At 37.2% G+C, this 19,846-nt stretch overlaps 1 protein-coding gene across 8 annotated transcripts in view; it reads right to left on the bottom strand.

The window, feature by feature from the left end:
- Nucleotides 1-759: 759 nt before the first annotated feature.
- Nucleotides 760-19,846, bottom strand: part of SOX6 (SRY-box transcription factor 6) — a 373,677-nt gene continuing 354,590 nt past the window's right edge. For all 8 annotated transcript variants that reach the window (XM_048307281.1, XM_048307282.1, XM_048307278.1 and 5 more), the window contains 3 exons: nucleotides 17,672-17,905; nucleotides 14,894-15,110; nucleotides 760-7,719 (listed from right to left, as the gene is read on the bottom strand). In XM_048307281.1, coding sequence (XP_048163238.1) covers nucleotides 7,416-7,719; nucleotides 14,894-15,110; nucleotides 17,672-17,905 — 755 coding nt within the window. In that variant the 3' untranslated portion in view covers nucleotides 760-7,415. The remainder of the gene's footprint in view (nucleotides 7,720-14,893; nucleotides 15,111-17,671; nucleotides 17,906-19,846) is intronic.

Genomic DNA, 19,846 nt, shown 5'->3' with positions numbered 1-19,846 from the left:
CTTCTGACTTTGAAGTATTCCATCACACAGATTCGTAGTGCAGAATGTAATTTTCAGGAAGTTCATGTATGATGCTCTCTCCAAGGAAGAAAGGATTCCGTCCCACTTGGATGTTTCAAGTTGGTTTGTGCACTAACTGGAACTTGACTGGAATCTGATGTAATGTACAACCAAAATGCTCTGGTACATTTCTGCTACAGTACAGAACGCTTCAATGTAATTTATTATTTCCCTATGAGAACCATGACTAATGACTAAGTCAGAAACCAATCACAACACACCAAGGGCAGCAGTTTACAGACATGGCAATATGGCAACTATAGGCTTTTTGTTGTTTAACTTTGGTTAGTTTGTTTAAAGTTATATGCAGCAGAAAAGGGGAAGGCAAAGAAAGAAAAAACTTGAGAACTGTTTTGTCTCTTTTCTACTCACTAAATATCCTTCTGTGATTATGTTGCTACCAACAGCACTTCCTGCACACAAAATTGACAGCAGTCAGTGCGTATTGTCAAATTAGGTTGGTTATCACACGTGTCTTTTACAGCATACGGTGTTAATGGATTTCAGAGGCTGATAAATGCCTTCATAGACTAGAAAGGCATGCGGAAAACATAAGATCTGGAAAATTCAGTCACCAAATTTACAGGAGGCCAGCTAAACAGGCCTCGTTGCATTTTCCCATCAACTCATCATAGTCAGTCTTTAATACTAAATTCAAAGGAATAAGGGATGCATAGAAGAAGTCACACACACATCTCATAAAACAAAATTTATCTTTAATTTGTAAGTGTCAACAGCAGTACAAAAGATGGAGTGATGGTGAATAGATTAAGGGTAGAGAGGACAGTCTTGAGGTAAATGAGCATAAATAGGCAGTCTTATAGACACTCCCCTGAGGGGTCTAAACCCCTATCATGGCATATACTGTATCACCCAAGGATGACATGTTTAACATATCAGGAAAGCACCTTGTGCAAAAAAAAAAAAAAAAAAAAAAAAATTTAAAAAATCCCTCCCACCCGAAACATGTAGGTAAGGTGCCAACGTACACCAGAACATACTGTATATGGACAGTGTCTTTCAATTTTGTCTTTTCCATCAATAACTGAGGCAGAGGAGGAGAAGACTCTTAAAAGTACCACTGAAAGATTATTTAATATTTAATTTACCTCACGTCAATACTGCACAACAAAATCCAAGAAGTCTGTTTATGCAATGAAGCAGAGCTAAGAATAACTATTCTCTTTTTTAATCTGAGAACAGATTTTTTTCTTAAATCAATATCCTTAGCAAACTTTTTTCTTTCTTTTTTTTTTCTTCACTGTATCAAGAGGAGAGTGTGAGATGTGATGGCAACCTTTAAGTTCATTTAAAAACTTTACACTGGACTGTACAAGATTTTTTTGATAAACTATTTACATTTTCAGACTTTAAAACATATTCAAAGCAGCAATAGACACTAGTTTTTCCTCTAAACGCCCAAATAATTACCGGCCATGGGCCCAGGTAGGTACCTGCACTGTATATAGAATTTCTACAAAGAAAACCTGCCCATTAAGTAGCCAGTGGGTGTTAAACAAGCAGCCCTCGCCAGTAAGAGCTGCACCCACGGTGTTGCTATAGGAATCAAAGCATAGTACCTTGACAAGAGAGTCTCAGTTGTCCCAACAGCTCTACACAAACTTTACAATTTGAAACAGCAGCTAGCATGTCAGTCCAGCATGTCAGTGAATTGTGCTGATTAAATTAACATAGAGTACAATCTCACAATATACATCACAAACAAATTACAATGTCAGGAAATAAGAGTTACAGTAAGATAAGTTATGTAGTAACAGCTTATAAGCTTGTCTTAATGTAATAAAAAAATTTTTACATGGGAAATACAATAATGAATGAACATAAATGCTAAGCATTCTAGTTTGCTACAGGCTGAAGAAGGGTACAAGAAAAAAAAAAAAAACAACATTGCTTTCTGGAAAGCAAAACACAAATGACAAAGGAAGACAAACGGAGAATGCACACTAGCAGGTCTGCAATGTGCAGCATACAAACAGTTAAATATTTGCACATTCCCCATACTCCAAGAGCACCAAGGACCTCACTTGTGGTTTTTAGAAAGCGGAAATTACAAAGCAAGCCACGTCACTAAGTTGCTTTATAGCTTTCATATTGCCATAAATACCAATTTGATAAGTTTTCCTTTAGCCCAGTTCACCCCACCCTACCCCTTTTTACCCAGCGTGTGAAATCTCAGAATACTTCTTTGTCACCATTTCCAACAATTCTGGTAGTTAAAAAAGGGTGTTGGATTAAAATGAAATAGTTTTGCATATACACTGGTTTTTTTCCCTTCTGCAGGACGTTGCAGTATATCAAAAATGTAGCTTGATCTGAGAAAAAACACAGATTTTAATGGGTTGTACCAAAAAAGTTTAGAAGAAGGGTTTTTTCAAGGAAAAAGTGTTTTGTAAAGATCAAATGAGGTCATATAGTATTATTCTTTTAAAAGAACATGCTTAAGTGCCATCTTGAATCTTAAAAAAGCATGCAAAACACCAAGGGGTCCAAGCCCATCCATTAACTTCTCATAAAAACATGAAGAACTCTATCATACATCCTGCTGGCTGCATCTCCAGTGCAGTTGTTCTTACTGTGGCCCTGGCTCAGCAAAGTTCACCCCACTTAACACCAACACTGCACTGGTCCTCATGACCACTGTGGAAGTACTAATATGCTTCATGTTAAGCAGGCATGTAAGTGTTTTGCTGGAGGAGGATGGGGTCTTAATGCTGTAGAACATTTTGCTAGGAGATCTTTTTGAAATGCCATGCCTTTGATGTGACCAAAAAACAAAATCCAGAAAGCCAACCCAGAGATTAGATGGCACTGGGAGGTGGCTGTGTTGTGTTTTTCCAAAGCAGAAACTGCCCACAGCTGGCTGTTGTACGCTTTGCACAGGGTAGTGTGTTTGTTTGGACTAATGCTGCTGTTGGGTTTGCATTTCCACCCCAGAGCCATCCCATCTTTTCCCTCCCCCTGCCTCACGCTGCACCTGAGTACACTGATTTAGGAGCATATTGAGGTCCTGTGAATGCTCAGCAGGTGGTTTCACAAGCGAAATGGTGATGCCCAAACATACAGGCAGACCAGAATCTGGCCAATTCTTCAGACTTGTTTCTGCATGTAAACCTGAACCCTGGAAAGCAGTATGGTTTCCATTGGGACCTTTCTCTTCCATTTTTATAAAATAAGATGTGGACTATTCTAGTTGGGGTGTCAGACTGTTTGGGGAGTCTTCTTCTCTTGAATATAAGTATTTAATAATTTCTGAAAAGAAAATATATTGTATCTGTTAATTAAATAAATTGTTCACAGAGAAAATAGTATTACTATATTAGTGCTCCTGAATGGAGTTATTTTTTTCAGATAGTTTCTAAGGGGCCTCAAACACAAAGCTTAAGAAGCAAATCCATGAATCCTCTTTGCGTATTGTGTGAACAATTTCCCTGGTATTATAGCCTAATATAACAATAACAAGATTAAATGAATGTACAACATAAAAGTTTCATATTATTGAGTCTTGCCTGCATTGCAAGGGCCATTTCAGTCATTTTAATCTTTCAGGGATATGCTTTTGACTTCCAAATGCCGTTCTTGTTGAGTAAAATATCTCATTGGTTTTACTTGGATTCAGAAGACTGTGTTTCCCATCAAATGTAGCCAAAATTTGGCATGTTTCATGCATCAACTTTCTAAAAAAGAAGTATTCCCTATTTGTGGAATATGCTATTAAAAATCAGAGAGAGCACAAGTGAGGCATCTTGCTGTCCCAGCTACAGGTCCACAATACTGCACTCACACTGCGGGTGTAAATTCAGCATCTACATGAGGTACAGTGACTTGTCAGCATTTAATATGGACCAACATACACTGATATAGAACAAAAGTAAATACATAACTTATACTTCACTAAGTATCCATGAACAAAAAATAAAATTCTATTTCCTATGTTATATTTACACAATTTAAAAAAAATCTAAAATGAGATGGTAAATTCATCAAAAACTTTGTTTTGAGCTCCGATTAATAAAGTAAAAATGTTGGGTTTTATCCTTATGATTGTCCTTCCTTGATTTCTACTGACATTTTAGAGCCAATGTCGGCTAATAAATAGAATAACACGCTCATAGGCACAATTCAGATTCAAATATGTTCCTCCCATTCCCCTAGCCAGTAAATGCAATTTTCACCAGCTGGCAATTCCTGAACAGCCAGTCATTTTCAAGAATGTGGCTTTAACATACAGAGCGTCAGCATTGAGGCAGGGCTGGAGCTAAAACAAAGTGTTCATACATACATGTATTTTGCATAAATAAATGAAATAACAAGACATAAAAATGACTCAAATCCGGCAACTGTGAGGCAGGCCCACACGAGTCGAAACAGATGACTTTTGTTCATGTAGTTTTCGTACAACAGTTTCACATTAGTCAGAAGTGATAAAAAATACCATTTATATCCAGTGCTTATAACACTTACGAAACAACATCTGTGAGTGTGTGTTTTTTTTGTACTACAAGCAAAATCAAGTTTCAGTCCTAAAGAACAGACCTTTGTTCTCCACAAGCCTGCAGAATATTATTTTGGCATGGTCATAAAATTAAAAAAAAAAAAAAAAAAATTAATCAACTAATCTAAATGTTTGCCTTTGTGCAAAAAAATAATTACATAAAATACAATGCTAGCAATACAGCATTCTACCTATGCAACAAAACCAGAAAAAAAAAGAGGCAAGAGAGAAAGAAAGTGACATGGGGGGAGGGAGAGATACTTTTAACCGGAGAATTATGTAAGACATTAATAAATAGTCTTTTTTTTTTTTTTTTTTTTTTAGGAAATAATGATGTCCTCCCCCCAATCTGAGCTGAATGTATTAAAACCAGTTCAACTTCCCAAGCTATTTTAAGAACAAAAACCACTTTCTATCAGTACCTTAGCCAGCTTAAAGAGGACGCTCACCAGCTAATGACACAGCATATGCCTTTAAAGACTTGGCTAGACCAGTTTATTGCTTATTAGACATGGACTCAGAACACATTTAAATAAATATTAAAAATATAGCTTTTTTTTGTTCCAAATTACAAAATGGTCAGAGAAATTTGACCATTGTGTTTCTATGCCATTATCTTAATAAATTGTCCTGTAAATTGAACAATCTTCTTTGTCTTGGGGGTCGTTCTCTCACATAGAAACGTGATTCCTACAGTGGCAAAAATGGCCATTTCTGACAGAACAGGTGTTAGTGGGGCTGTGAGGAAGAGGACTGCTCCTCCAGAGAGCTTCGTGTCATTGCAGCTCAGGAGAGCGTCTGCGGGACAGGATGCACGAGGACAGCCAGACTAACACCAGGCTCCTTGTGTCATCTGGGCCTGAAGCAAAACCTGCACAGCTCTCTGGGAAGATGCTCCCAAACTTCCAGAGGAGCTGCTCTAGGCCCACTGGTACCTGTCAGCCCGAGCCTGAATTTATCACCAGTGTGCTGAACACATCCAATTCCAAATAAAAGTTGAGGGAGTTGAGGAGCTTCAGCACACTTATTCATCAGGCCTCTTGGAACTGTATATACATATATATATACAGTGATCTATTTGTGAACAGGAGTGGAGTATGAGGGAAAAAATGAAGGCAGTTTCTCCTTCGTCTTTAAAATCTAATGGATTCACAATCTTTGAATGCCTTTCTCCTGTATTTCCCAGAATTTTCTCCAGTAATTGCATTGTTTCTAGAAGTAATACAAACAGAAATTTTTGTTTCTATAGCACCTTACGTCCAAAGATCCCAAAATGCTTGACAAGTCACATTCCCACACAACTAATATACAATATTTTTGATGACCCATTTTCCCACCTTTGCAATTAGATATTTGAGTGGCCTTCCCTCCCCCACTTGGAGTCTCACAAATAAATCACTGCATGAATACTTAAGGTAGCCCAGTTCCTTCAGGTGGCAATAGGAACGTGATGTACAGAGCCATGATTTGCCACAGGACTCCTCAGGCCCTAAAAATTCAGCGTGGTGGACTCTAAATGCAGTTTGGATTTTACATCTGCCCTTGCTGTCTAAGTATAGAGGTTTATAACTATAAACACATTTTTAGGGATATTTGTACGCTATGTACATATAAAAGTACTCACTTTATTTTGCAATACATATAGCAGAGTGTTTCCAAGTGCTCCTTGAACATACAGTGTTAGAGGAACAAGTGAATCTCTCATTCATAAAAGTCATGTTCATTTTAGTAGCAGGTGCACTTTTATTTTCATATACCTGTGTGATTTAGGGAAGGGGAAAGAAGAGGCTCTTTAAAATATCAATGAGGAATTGCAAGTGTAATGCCACCAACTGTACTTTTAAAAATAAATATTAAGTATTTGGACCCTTGACATTCTGGAATGAATAAATTATTTAAGAGAAAATGTGTTAAGACTGAATGCAAGGGTTAAAAGCAAAAGGGTAGAGAATGTAATCAGAGGTGGCCTCACACTGCTAAGACAGGCCCGTCCATAGCTGGTGATTGCTCTTTTGTGCTTACTTAAAATTTCACACTAATGGCACATCAAGAGGCAAAAGCAATTGGGCACATGCACTATGGCAACCATGTTCACTAATTAAGAATATCCTGTCTCCAGATTCCTGAGTACTTTACCATATTCTGGAAAAAAATTAGGTTTCATATATAATTTTTTCTTTTTTAAGATGCCAAAGGATTGTCTAAGACTTTATAGTGTCTCCTTTAAGACTTTTTGTTTAAATGTTAAGATTCAAAAGTTATGAAAAGTTTGGCACATCAGAAGTTCAGCTATACATATGGAAAAAAATGGAATTCAGAGACTATTTTTTAAAGACGAGCTATGATGCACAGGTGTGCACACTTGCGGACTTGTTCTGTTTCACAATATGAAATCTGCAGTTTTTGTTTTCTAAAATAATCCAGAATAAAAACACATTCACAACCTGTAGGCTGGCACAGCATACCTGAGTGAGAATGTATAACCCCCATCTAAAACAGTAACTTAAACCTTTATCAGCATCCAAACGGAAAAAGACAAAAGGTAAGACTTGTAAGACAGCTATTGATTCATATAGGTTTTCAAGTCCTGATGTCTGATATTTATGTCTTCATCTAAATTAAAAAAACAAAACAAAACAAAAACAAAACAAAAAAAAAACAACCCCAAGTTCATGAAAAATTAGGGAAACAATCTGTCTCACACGATAAGAAACATTTAAGACCATTCTGCTGATGTAACTGTAGGAGCCACACATGCATGCAGGCTCTTTAAGAACTTTTGTTCAAAAAAACCCCAAAAAAACCCAAATGAGTCTGAGTACTTTAATTCTGTGAACACTCCTCAGTTGGCACTGACTGTCTCATGGGCTTCGTTTTCACTACTATAGTCTGATTTGGGATCATCCTCATAGTCCTCGTACATTTCTATTTCATCCTCTCCATTTATCATTTCGTTTCCAGGAAGGCTTCCGCTGTCCGTCTTCATACCATAAGTGCTCTGGATGACAGGGATGCTGGGCTCAGGGCTGGCAGAGGTGCTGGAGCAATCTGATGTCATCTGAGGGGACGGCGTGGTGGTTGCCATGGTAATAGCACCGGGATAGACAACTCCTGTTCCCGTGGTGATTGGAATCTGAGGCTGTTGCCTGGAAGGAAAAATAAGAAGGAAACGTCTTTTCATGTGTTTAGAGGAGGGAAGACCTTCTGCAAGTCCAAAGGAAAGAAAAGCTGGCGGTTTCCTAGACAGACTGTATGTATTCCGCTGGGCTCATAGGCCAGTCCTCTATGGTATTGGTTCGTCTCATCTCCCCCAAAGGACAACTGGGAAGTGAAGTGTTTTCACTACCAGACATTCTTGCATGTATTTTATGTGTCTGTTGAAACCATAATATGAACTAGCACTTGGAGAGAGACCATCAAAAGGCTTCACGCACCTGTGTGATACCTGCCTGCTGCTGATACAACATGTATCCAAAATCTAAACCCTCTAAACTCATGGCAAGAGCTTCTGTTAATGAGAGACCTCGAGATTACCTGCAAGTACCTAAAATGGCAGACAAACCGTAAGCATCTAATTTACTATGTAAGTGCAAGGTAGATTCCTACATCACTTAGACATTCTCCTGATATTTTATTGCTGGCTTTTGACTTTTATTTGGATCCATGATCAGAATGCCATTTGCTTTTTAGGATTTTATGTATAAAACTGGGGTTTTGAAGTAAAGTACTTGATAAAAAAGAACAAATCTGCTCTGGAAGATGCTGATTTGTATTGACTAGTTATTGAACATATATACCTACTTGCATAATCTATTTAAAGAATCATACATTTCAATGTGTTCCCAACCTTCTTCAGAGCAATAGCAGCAAACTATTATAGAATTTTAGCAGCAGAAACTGTCAGATGTGTTTGAATGGTCTTATTAATCTGCAACTTTTTGACCACTGCGTCATTCTATACTAAATTCAGAAAGACATTTCATACACCAGTCTCACAAATTCCTAATCATTGGCTATATCAATACGCAAAATAATGTCAAGCTTATTTACAAAACCTTAAATGTCGAGTCTTTATTGTTCATTGGTCAAACTCTAATTATGACAAATATCACACTAGAGAGTTACTGGGACCCTGAAGTCCTTCAAGTTTGGGTACCGATACAGTGAAATCATGAACACTGTGTGTAACATACCATTAAAATAGCTTGTAGTCCTGCCATGGCTGGTACTGCTAGCCTGACTCTTACAGCCTCTGCACAGCTTGAGAAATTCAAACATCTGTTGTGTAAGTCTCGTACACCTGGCTAGCAGCGAGCAAAAACGCAGTAATTCATTTGACACAGTCATTATACTCCTGTTTGCAAATGATGATTTGCAGATGATTTACAAACAGCTTGGGATTTTTCACTAAATTTTCACTTTTTAAATGGTCTGATAAATGTTCTGTGAAAACAATTTCAGCCAATGTATTTGCTTGCAAGTGATTTTCTGCAAACATCTTTCAATACTTTAACCATAAAATTGAACACCTACCTCACATGGGAACATTTCTGGTTTAGGATTGCATGTTTTCAGGAGTATAAACTATTACTGCTAAAAACCCACATGTATCTCCTCCACAACTTTTAGATGCAGAAAATGTTCACATTAATTAATGTTTCCACAAAGCAGAGGAAAAAGAAACATGCACATGGTCAACAGAAAAAATTTACATAGTTGTCACCAGGCCATACACACTTAATTCTTTCTAAAACTGCTGGTACTAATCTTTCACCGGCATTTCTTAAAATAAATAAATTCACAAAACAAAACACCACCAATTGCTCATCAAAGAACACCATAATACCAATGCCAAATGATGCTTTGAGAAAAGTTTTCACAACTCCAGTAACAGAAGTTGTAGAACCTACTCAAGGAATGACTGAGCCCAAGCTGCTGTGTTACAGATGACATTAAGTATCAGAACACTAATATCCACCTCTACACCTCCCCCTACAAAAAAAGTTTGTATTTTTTCAGAAGCAAATTGCCTTTTTACAAGCAGAAAGAACAATTTTAAAAGTCTGCTAACGACAATGCTGTGACATATGTTGGTGGTTATCAGTGTTCAGGCCTAAAGGACAGACTAAGAAATCCTGGTATTCTTGCAAATGCTTATCAAGTCAGCAGAACTCTTTTGCACATCCACATTTTTGTGGGATGGGGTACAGCTGCCCAAGTACAACCCATTTCAAAATATAAAGCAAGGAGGTCATCTGAGCCTAAAGAAGCCAAATTTACAGAGGTACTTTTTACTTAAGAACACACCAAACAAATGCATGACAAACTACAGAATGAATCTAATTGTCAAAGATCTTGATTGGTGTAACAGGAAAGTTAAAGGCTTACCGAATTTGTCATTCATAAATGCAATCCTTTTTTACATGTTAAACAAAAGTCAGACATGCTGTGCATGCCTGCTGCTGGCTGGGTAATAACTTTAAATTACCTATATCTCACTGTGGAACTGTAAACATGTGGTAACTGTACCACCTAATTGGAAAGGGTCTCAAATTGCTACCCATTTGCTAGCAAAAAATTTGCTAGCGCTTAAACATGGGCACCTACACACCCCCAGTAACTGGAAACCTACCTCTGATTTAATACCTGTTATTATTTAGAGCTGATCAGGTTGTCACTGTAAATTCTGCTCTAGTTGCTGCATTACGTCCCAGAAAGCCTTATTTTAAAATATCACAAACTATGTGGATGGCATGGGTTGCTGGAGATGAGTGTTACCATTTCCTGAGTAATTAAGTTCTTGGGGGGAAGAAAACAGAGCATTTTAGATTACCACTACTATCCCTGAAAGGAAGAGTTGGAGTTTCTAACCTACAACTCTGGCCATTATGTTTTCTTTTATTTATAGGTCTTAGAGGCATTCATGTTAATGGAGTCTTTTACAACATTAAATTCCACGCATTTAATCATTGCCTCTAGCTAGAGTTTTACCAATCATAGAACCTTGGAGGGGGGACATAAAAACATACTTTACCTGCAAGCTACAGGTTACAATTCAGCTCAGTTGCACATGGAAGTTTTCTGCCTGTTAAAATTTCCAGAAAGCAACATTAATCTTCTGATCTCTTCAGATCCGTGGGGAATGGTGGCACGTGGCTAAGTACCCTGGCTTCAAACCACTCCTGTCTCCACCATCTTCTCTTTGACAAAGAAATCCTTATGTGGACAATTACTAGGGGTCACTCTCCTCTGCTCTGCCAGCACTGACAGACAACATGTCTGTCCGCTCTGGGGCAAAAGATTTGGCCCAAAATGTTTAAATAAATATAAAAATAGAAGTAACATGAAAATTCTTAGACAGACTGACCTGCTCACAAGTTTGTGGCATTAATATTAGGATTTTTCTGGAGAATGTTCCACTTTTGACTTTTGCCAAACCAGCTAAACATTTAAATTGGCAAATTACCATTGTTTTCTGATCCCTTCCCAGCCATTTTCTGACAGCTCTTTAAATGACTGAAGCAAAAATTGATTGCATTAAGGAAAATGCTCATATGCTGCACAGCCCTGAAACTTACATTCCCATAAGGAATGAAATAACAGTAAATCTCACAAAAGCACCCATTGTGTACTTCCTTTAAGTTCAAGCTACAGGAGTATAATATTACAGACTTATTCAAAACCATAGCCTAGCAACATTCAGACTATGTGTGTACAGTAGTTATAAACACTATAAAGGCTTTATTCTAAACATCTTACGCTGGTAAAGCACAGAAAAAAATTACTGCTTACATCATTTTGCAGAGAAATGTATATAGCATATACTTGTATTTAGAGTGTATTAGACTGTAAAAATGACTGAGCAATGAATTATCTTTGTAAGACAAGGCAACAAAAGGCAGACTCTTAACTTAAAATGTCTGAATTTATGGTTTATATATGATCCATTTGTTAGCTCACATTTATTTATGCATTACAAAAAACTACTATGGAGGATAAATTGTAAATCGCTTGAAGTCTGTTTGGGATTAATTTATGCTGAAGATATCATTCACAAGTTCCATTAATAATTTTACTATTAAAAATAACTCAATTAAAGACTTAGCTGGCTTCAGATTCAACTTCCACTAGACTGAAGCCAGCAATTTTTGAATATACTCTGCATTAAACATGAATTATTTCTGTATATTATTTGCCTCATTTGGAACAAAATTCATTCATGTAGGGGTGCAATACACTACGCACATTGTAAGTTCCACTCTGTTCTTTAAAATACTTGGCAGTTCCTAGATTTTGTCTATCAAATAAATAACATTTATCTGAAAACATTAATTTCCTGCCCAATTTATTCCAAGAAATCTTCACTCTCATTCTTTGGAGGCTTTTCTTCAAAAATCAGAACAGAACCTGGCCATTCATTAGCTTATTTCTCTATTTTATTTTAAATCCTGGCTAGTTTGTATACTGAGATTCTTTAAACTCCCTTTGTGCATCTTACCAAAGTTTATCAAAGATTGTGGCTCATGGAAGTGAGCAGTGTGAGCCTTTTGCACCAAAAAAGTTTGAGCCAGGGGAGAACTCTGTATTTGTGGTCGGGGGTTGTACCCATAACAGAATTATCCTATGTTAGGCCGTGGTTCACCTAAGGGAGTCTGACAGGAACTAGCCTTTACTGGATTGACTAAAACATAAATGTACATTTGGTATAAGAAAAATGCAAACACAATTATGAAGAAATATACCTTTTCTGGCTTTTTGCTGTTTTCTCTAGCCACCTGTTTTGAATGTGTATCTGACTCTTCACACGTCTCCTACTCATCTTTTTATTCTGTGATGATATTTTGTTGCCATTTTGGCATCCCCCATTCCCAACTTAATTGGTTTGTTCTTTAAAAAAAAAAAAGGCAACAAAAAACCCTAGCGGTACTTCAAGCAATATGAAGCACTTGGCACATTTCACTGGAGTCTATTTTGTACTTTTATTCTCTATCTTCCACTGAAATATTTACTGTAAACACAGAACATATTCAGTCTGAAAAACCACATTTGTCTCTTATTTCACTGTGAAAAGGAAACAGCATCTCAACTCTCACGTCTGCAGTTCTGAAGGACGATTTATGTTGTTCCATCAAAACAGTGGAAAAATAATGGGGGTGTGAGGTCAGTTAGGAAAACTATTCCACCTAAAGCTTTATGTAATATTTACGTTAAATACAGGGAAGAGTAAGCTTAAGAAGTTGATGGGCTCAGTTACTGTGTTTCACTTAGTTATAGTATGATTTGAAAGAAATGTTGCTTTTCATTACTTAGTAAACTATTCTGCTGAGACAAACGATTCCATGTTTTATGTTTCAGTTCAAAAAAGATGTTCTAGTCTGGTTTTTTTCACTAATTTTACTTGGTGTCTTCCAATAAGTTTGTTTTAAATTATTCTTGAGCGAAAAGGGGAATTTGAGACAACAGTGGGAAGTCACAGGGAAGTATGAAATAATTTTTTTTAAATCCCAGCCTGTGATTCCTCAGGACCAAAATCTCTATTCACATTGAACAGCAACATGGATCTCATTTCACGTTTAGTGAATGCATCCATTAGACTTCATATTCCCTTTTCCATCACTTGCACAACTAAAAGTCATCAGTTTTGGTAATGTCCAGTGCATCATCATATAACTGCACAGAGGTAGTTTACTTTAAACTTCTTCAATATTGATAGAACATGGTGAAGTGGACTTAGCATAAATAGGAATTGGAACCAATCCTTTAGAAAAATGGTGACGTTCTCACTGTCTTTGTGATCATACTGTTGGATATATGAGTTACATTTAGGTTGTGCCAGTGTAGTTTTGAATAGCTTTTAGTATACATATTTTTAATAGAAATATCACTCTTTAGGTAGGCACTTTTAGAAGTTTCTTAAATCTGTCCTCCATGTTCGCTCCCCTATTTAGCCACGAGTTTGAATGTGTAAAATGCTACTGCTTAATACTGTTTTGAATTAGCAAACAATTCTCAAATTGTTCAGACTGCTGTTTTGGCATTTCTTTTGCATTTCTTGTCTAGATGTGATTTGGTCTGTCAATCTGCTTTGGAAGACATAAACTAGAATTTCATTCCCTTAATCTGAATATAATTTGTGATGTGCAGTATAAACTCACATTTCTATTTAGAGTCTTATGTGCAATTTTGATGGAAGACTATTAGTAAACAATTTCCCTTAGACTGAAGAATAAAAAAACAATGTCATAACTATAGACTGGAAAGATATTTCAAGATATCAAAACCACTTCTATTTACTGATTGAAGAAAGAGCCCACATTGTTGCAGGCTGTACCACAAAATAATTGACTGCAACAGGAGTTCTGCATCCCAAGCCAAAAATGAGGGCACATAATCGACGTCAAGGTCAATTATCTGGTAGTGAAGTAACCAACAAAAGGAGACTATTGTGATTAGAGAAATAAGCAGAACATTGGGAATTTGGAAAGGCTGGCACTGGAGACAGCTTTTAGACTCTTTGTAAATCACCAGAAACATTGTGTTAGAGCACTGAGCATCACAGATTAATTCATAAAAAGAAAAAAAAACAGGAGAGAGAAATCAGTTATGGTGCAGTTGTTTCACTGGACTTTTGTTATCTTTAGCCTGTTGATGTTTCATAGTGCTGCTTTCTCTGCTGAACATTAGAGGAAATACCGCTAAAAACACACACAATGTTCTTAAAACTGTGCCAGGATCTTTTTGAGCCATATATTTTGGGTTATAAATCTACCCAGTCTATCTATGCACTACTTGAAAGACTCTTTCTAAAACTTACTTTTTAAAAAATATTTTTTTCCACACTTCTATATATAACAAAATTCCTAGTAGCTTCGTACCATGATATCATTCATTCATGTGAGTTCCTCACACAACTGCTATTATTCCTCTGCCTTTTCCCCCTCTCCTGATTCCTTATTCTACAGAGGAATAATCCTTTGTGGTTTTGTCTTTGTTCTTCTCTTAATTTAGGAAACGATGCTGGAGTCATTACTAACCCAGAATGGATTAGCTTACTAAAAACTCACAAAAGACATGATTCAAACCTTTCAGGCTAATGAGAAACAACTTCTTTTGACTGTAAAGAATTCCATGATCAGTCTCATAATCAGCATTCAGTGGCAAGCTGATAGCTCCATATTCCATCTTATGTTTTTAATAAGGTCTTACCGGTTCAAATCCTTTCCTTCTAAATGACATTAGTCAGTGACTTAAACAGATAAGTCTATTTGGTTTCAAACAACGTGCTCTGTCTTGGAAAACAATTACAGCGATTGTACTCACCCTACAGTAAAAAACTGCCTCATCTCCTGTCTTCGAGACCTCATCAGTTGCTTGTATTCGCCAATACGCAGTTTCTTCCCATCCACAATGCAGGTACGTTTTGGTCGAGGTTTGTATTTGTAATTAGGATACTTTTCTAGGTGGATTTTACTTAGTCGTGCCTGCTCTTCGTAATAAGGTTGTTTCTCTTGATTTGACATGGACTTCCAGCGAGATCCTAATGACACAAAATGTTAGTGAGTGCTCAAGTAAAGCAGGTTTAGCCTTACACATACACCATTCAACATGCCTTCTCGCCATAATAAATTTTAATTAAGTTAGTTAAATAAATTGATTTAAATTTACATCACTCTGCACATATGTTGGCTTGCACAACCTGAGACACCTTAAAGGAACCCTGACTTTCAGATATTGCTGCAGACCAAGCATATGTAAATCTCAATTAAATAGGTGCACTTAAAATCAATAGTTATGTCTCAAAATCTCAGCCTCGTGCTGCAAAACAGACTACTTAATTTTTTTACAACAAGAGCATTAATCTGTGAGTAATTCCATACCTCTGTAATACCACGCACAGTATGATGGTTAAGGAAAGTCTGCAGCCATACTTTCACTGTTAAAAGCCTAATACATTGCCTAGGGACACAGGCGTCTTTGATATTTTTATGAGAATTTAGTTTATACACTCCAGCTAATAGATACTAACAACTTGTTATGTGGCAGGAAAAAAGGATCAAACCTTCTAGATTCAGCAAAGTTATGAACAATCCCTTGCTGTCTGCGTGTTTTAAATTTACTGAACTTCTGATATAAGCTTGGCATAATACTGATACTTATTTTAAATCCTATTATGCATATTATTTTCTGGCCAGATGTAATAAGCACACAGAACTGAATAGAGAAAGTTACATTTCACAAACTCACACTGGAAAGATAAAAAGTAAAAGAGAAAGCACATTGTAACTATATACACCTCTTCAGGTCCTGTAAACTCTCATTGAAAGCTGCACCAAAAAAAAAGTTTAAAAAATTAACACAGTGTACACAGGAAGAGGCAAAAGTATTCAGATCTCTTGTATTGTTTGTAAGGAGCTATCTAAACACTTGAATAGAGACAGGAATAAGAAATGCAGAAAATAGCTTTTTGGTGTCTTTTAGATGAATAAAACGATTACAGCTGTGGTAAACGTGGGTGGAAGCTATTCTTTTACCAACATTTTTCATACATCAACAAATGGAAAAGTTGTATAAATATTATCTGTAGCCAGCAATATTCTGTGTCAGTTCTAATATTTCAGTCTCTTTTCTCATTGTCCTGGAAAAGTTGCACAGATATTATACGGACATAGACTTATTTGTGGCAGAGCAGATACTGACAGGTTAATTCCATGGTTAACAAACACTCAATTGCTGGCACTTCTGAAATATTTATGCTGGAAGTTTACATTTTAATGAATACAGTTACTATGCTCCTAATAGTTTTTTTCACAGAATGCACACAAATAATATAGATTCCCTACAGCTGCCAACACTGAAACAGTGAAGGTTTTATACAAAACTGAAAGGCTATTCATACAACTCACTTATATGGTAGACAAAAATATGAGAACTACTAAGAAAGATTTTGGAAGTTTTAGGACAAAGTAACATTTATTTCTATGTATTCTTGCCTCTGATTGAACTAACATGCAACAAACTTTGCTAAGAATGTATTTGAACTCAGAGTTTACAATAAAATGATTACAGAGGAAACTTGATTTTTACTTTTATTTATTATGAGCTACATTTGGAATCTGTCTTTCACTTCAAAGACTCAAAAAGCAAATATAGGTTTTAACATTTCACCACTCATTCGCACGTATGTTTCTAATTCTCTCAAGGGGCCTTAAAAAGCAAATCAAAATTTCTCAAAAATGAGTCCATTTATTTGCACAGTGGCAAAATATAATCCATGGAATATTCCCCAATTGTCCCAATCTATACAAATTAAATATTAACTAAGGTGTCTTTTACCTAAGCAATATTTTAACTGCATGCTTCTAGTGGTTAGTTTTTTGAATATTGCAACATTTTGAACCAAACATCATTTTGGATGTGAGGTTTGCATGTACAGGTCTTTTGAACTATGCCGGCTTTCCTTGACGTTGCACTGTCTGACATAAACCTTTGATTTTGAACTTTTTTAACTTTATCCCAGTATTTATTCTATCAAGTTCCATTTTGCATTCATGTGATTTGTAGTTCAGGTGCATTCTAATGGGATCTAGCAATTAAACCCTTTATGGGGACACACTCTTGCAACAGATTTCACAAAACATTCCTTTTCAATGCTGCTAAGCTTTAAAGCATGTCGTGAGTGCTGTTGAGACTATAACGCATTAGAGAAGGGGCAGAAAGGGAAAAGGAAGGGAATGAAAATTAATATAGTCCATGAATCTTCATTTGTATAAGTTTCAGTAACATCAATTTCGATGAACATCTCCCAGAAAAAAGGCCTAAAATTAGAGAAGTTCATAGAACTGTAGAATGGTTTGGGTTGGAAAGGACCATAAAGATCATACAGTTCTAACCCCCTGCCATGGGCAGGGACACCTTTCACTTGACCAGGTTGCTCAGAGCTCCATCCTACCTGGCCTCGAACACTTCCAGGGAGGGGGCACCCACAACATCTCTGGGCAGCCTGTGCCTGTGCCTCACCACCCTCACAGTACAGAATTTCTTCCTAATATCGAATCTAAACCTGCCAGCACAACCTGTTGCCCGTTGCCTTGCACTTACCTAGGATTTTGCTGATGTTGGAGTTGTGCATGTCGGGGAAGGCCTGGAGGATTTTCCGGCGCTCATCCTTGGCCCAGACCATGAAGGCGTTCATCGGCCGCTTGATGTGGGGCTCACTGCTGGCACGGCCCCGCGAGTCCCGGTAGACCCGGGCTTCAGCCACCGTGGCCCCTCCTGTTGGCCAACAATAATACTGCTGTAGTTTAGCGGCAGAGCCATTCACTGCTTTACTCCCTGTAATGTCAGGGCAGGAAGAAACAAGATGGATGCAAAGCATTATTACGTGAATTAGGAAAGTGCTTTAAGTGCTGTGCTTATTTTAGCCTCTTTTGCTCTCTGTCTCTCTCTCTCTGCTGCCAGATTTATGAGAGAGAGAGAGAGAGAGAGAGAAGGGACAACCAGTGGTCTCAGTGTAACTGGCCAGGCTTGCCCATCTGAGATGACCCAACATCAAATTGAAGAAACGAATTGCACTGGTATTTCTCCAATTAAGACATGGAGATTTGATAAAGTTTCCATTTGGGACTTTAACATAAAACACATGATCTGAATGCTCAAAAAAACTCACATGAAAGTTACATTTGAGAATCCAAACTTATGTAGGCCTGTTGACACAAGCCGTTGACAATGACTTTGCTGCTTCAGCAGTGAAGCCAAATATTTCATAAAATGGATTATACAGTGCACCAGGTACATGCTGCCTTTTGAATGGATCTGATAACATTTGGAGCTGAATATTTTAAAGTTGCATCTGCTTTGGTTGAATTTTAGATGTGCTTTGGAGCATTTGACCACATATATCTAATATAACTGTCTGCCTCCAACAGGTACCTGCACAGAATCCTGGAGCCTCCGGAGTGGGAGACGAGAACTCCAGCTCCATGCCTGCTGTGCTTTAGTGTATCCCAATGTCCTGGTTTTTATCTGCCATTAATTCACCTAATGCCAGCCTTAACTGGGTTTTTGAATGCATCCAGCCCTGTTTCTTGACCACAAACAGTAAAGCCTCATGGGGGTTTAGAGTTCACAGAGCTGAAGTGCAGAACTAGTTACTATGGGAGAAACAGATTACCAAGGCATGCCTTTACTGGAAAAAACTTCTGCAATTGTAATGATAATATATGTTTTTAGAGTTATATCTTAGCTATAAAAAAGGCAAAAAGGGTTTACAGTGGGAGACTCACATACTTAGACCTCATCAAACCGATCATATAATTTAATACCTTGAAAAAACAAGATACTTGACAACAAATTAGTACAGCAATAGGTCTCCTTTTTTTATAAACTATTACAGCTACTAACATGAATTTATTTGCCAAATAATATAAGATTAATTCTTTACAGTAAGTAAAACAAAACACTGCCATTTACTGAATACAGGCACAAGTTTTAGTTGTGCAAAAACCAATTTTCCTAATTCAGAGTGAAAGCATTATATAGGCATACCTTTTTAAAAATTCTATATAAGAAACACATTTACATGAAAAAAGGCCCCTAAAATAGAGGATGCATAACTAATACACTACCTTTTTGCCACCAGGTCCACAGTACATTAATTTCATTTAAAACGCACTGACCATACAGGATAAATTGATTTTGCTTTATATGGTGTTGACAGCCATGTTTATTGTGCAGTGAAATGTAGTGTAGTTTCAAGCTGACTGTATCCATCAACACAGGGCAATATGCTGACTACTGGGCCAGATGAAGACATACATTACTCTGAGAGCAAAACACTCATTCGCATACAGCAGTGTCTTCTCCTGAGGATCACCGGGGTAATTTATGATGCCTCCAATGCCATTACTTTACAACTGACACCAATTTGGCAATTTGTATACTAACATGCGTGCACATAAAAGAGGACAGGTTTGCGGCAAATGTGAGCTGCAAAACTGTTTTAACACTGTTCTAAGTTAAGCACCATGCTACAGGTGTTCTGCATTTACAGGAGGCTGCAGTCAGCTTTTTACTGCAAAAGCAAAGGGCACTTTTGCAGAGGGACCTGCAGGTAGGGCCAGTTTAGAGGGGTGAATGGTTGATGAGGCTCTGTCCATTGATGCCAGAAGCCTTGGACCACAAACATGGCAAAGGTGTTTTTTGAGAGAGGATGTATTTATTTAGAAACTTCAATAAGTTGCAAACATAGTAAGTCAACACTGAAATATTTGTTGA

This window comes from Corvus hawaiiensis, chromosome 6 (assembly GCF_020740725.1).
Source record: "Corvus hawaiiensis isolate bCorHaw1 chromosome 6, bCorHaw1.pri.cur, whole genome shotgun sequence".
In the NCBI taxonomy this organism is placed as follows: domain Eukaryota; kingdom Metazoa; phylum Chordata; class Aves; order Passeriformes; family Corvidae; genus Corvus; species Corvus hawaiiensis.
This window is presented reverse-complemented; position numbering and strand designations above follow the sequence as displayed.